Source organism: Sinocyclocheilus anshuiensis, unplaced genomic scaffold, assembly GCF_001515605.1.
Source record: "Sinocyclocheilus anshuiensis isolate Anshui unplaced genomic scaffold, SAMN03320099.WGS_v1.1 scaffold208, whole genome shotgun sequence".
NCBI lineage: Eukaryota > Metazoa > Chordata > Actinopteri > Cypriniformes > Cyprinidae > Sinocyclocheilus > Sinocyclocheilus anshuiensis.
In genome coordinates, this window is record NW_015557186.1 from 232,180 (window position 1) to 233,002 (window position 823).

Here is an 823-nt window from a genome sequence, read left to right on the forward strand (position 1 = left end):
TCTTGAATCTTTTGGAATCACAAAGTGAATCATGGTTAACCTTTTAACATATCAACATTCACAGATTCTAATAATAAAAATAATAACTGAAACTGTCACAAACAGAGTAGAAATGATGTGGTGATATTGATGGCTGTGAAAGCTGTGTGTGTTTTGTTCTTGGAGCTTGAGAAGCTGCTGAGGTTCGAGCCAAACACACACCTGAGACTTTCCTCCTCCCAAGACGTTCACCATCACCTCCATCACGGTCTCGTGCATCCCCAGAACACGCATCAGGTTAGGATGCTGGTAGAAGACCTTATTATTCATGATGTCCCTGAGACACACACACACACACACACACACACACACACACACACACACACACACACACACATCAGACTCACGCTGTTAAACACATTCAACTGGAGCTGCTCCTGAATCAAGCTGAATGTTTCTGAAAGAAGTCTCTTCTGCTCACCAAGACTGCATTTATTTGATCAAAAAAAAAGTAAAAATGTGAAATATTATTATAATTTTAAATATCTGTTTTCTATGTGAATCTCTGTTAAACTGTAATGTATTTCTGTGATGCGCAGCTGTATTTTCAGCATCATTTAACGGAATGCATCCTGATTAATTATCATAATGATTAAGTATTAATTGTATTAATTTTTTTAATTGTACTTACTCCAAACGTTTGAATGGTAGCGTATAATAAATTACATTTCTTTCTTTTTTTTAATTTAAATTACATTTGAACAGATATTCACATAGAAAACAGCTATTTTAAATTATAATAATATTTCACTGTTTTTCCTGTATTTTTGCAGCTTTGCTGAGC

General features: G+C 34.6%; 1 protein-coding gene across 1 annotated transcript in view; it reads right to left on the reverse strand.

Annotated features, from left to right (window-relative positions):
* The window catches only part of LOC107678700 (ryanodine receptor 3), a 196,980-nt gene that overhangs the window by 88,519 nt on the left and 107,638 nt on the right, over window positions 1-823 (reverse strand). Inside the window, exon 42 of the mRNA XM_016474072.1 lies at window positions 202-316. Coding sequence (XP_016329558.1) covers window positions 202-316 — 115 coding nt within the window. The remainder of the gene's footprint in view (window positions 1-201; window positions 317-823) is intronic.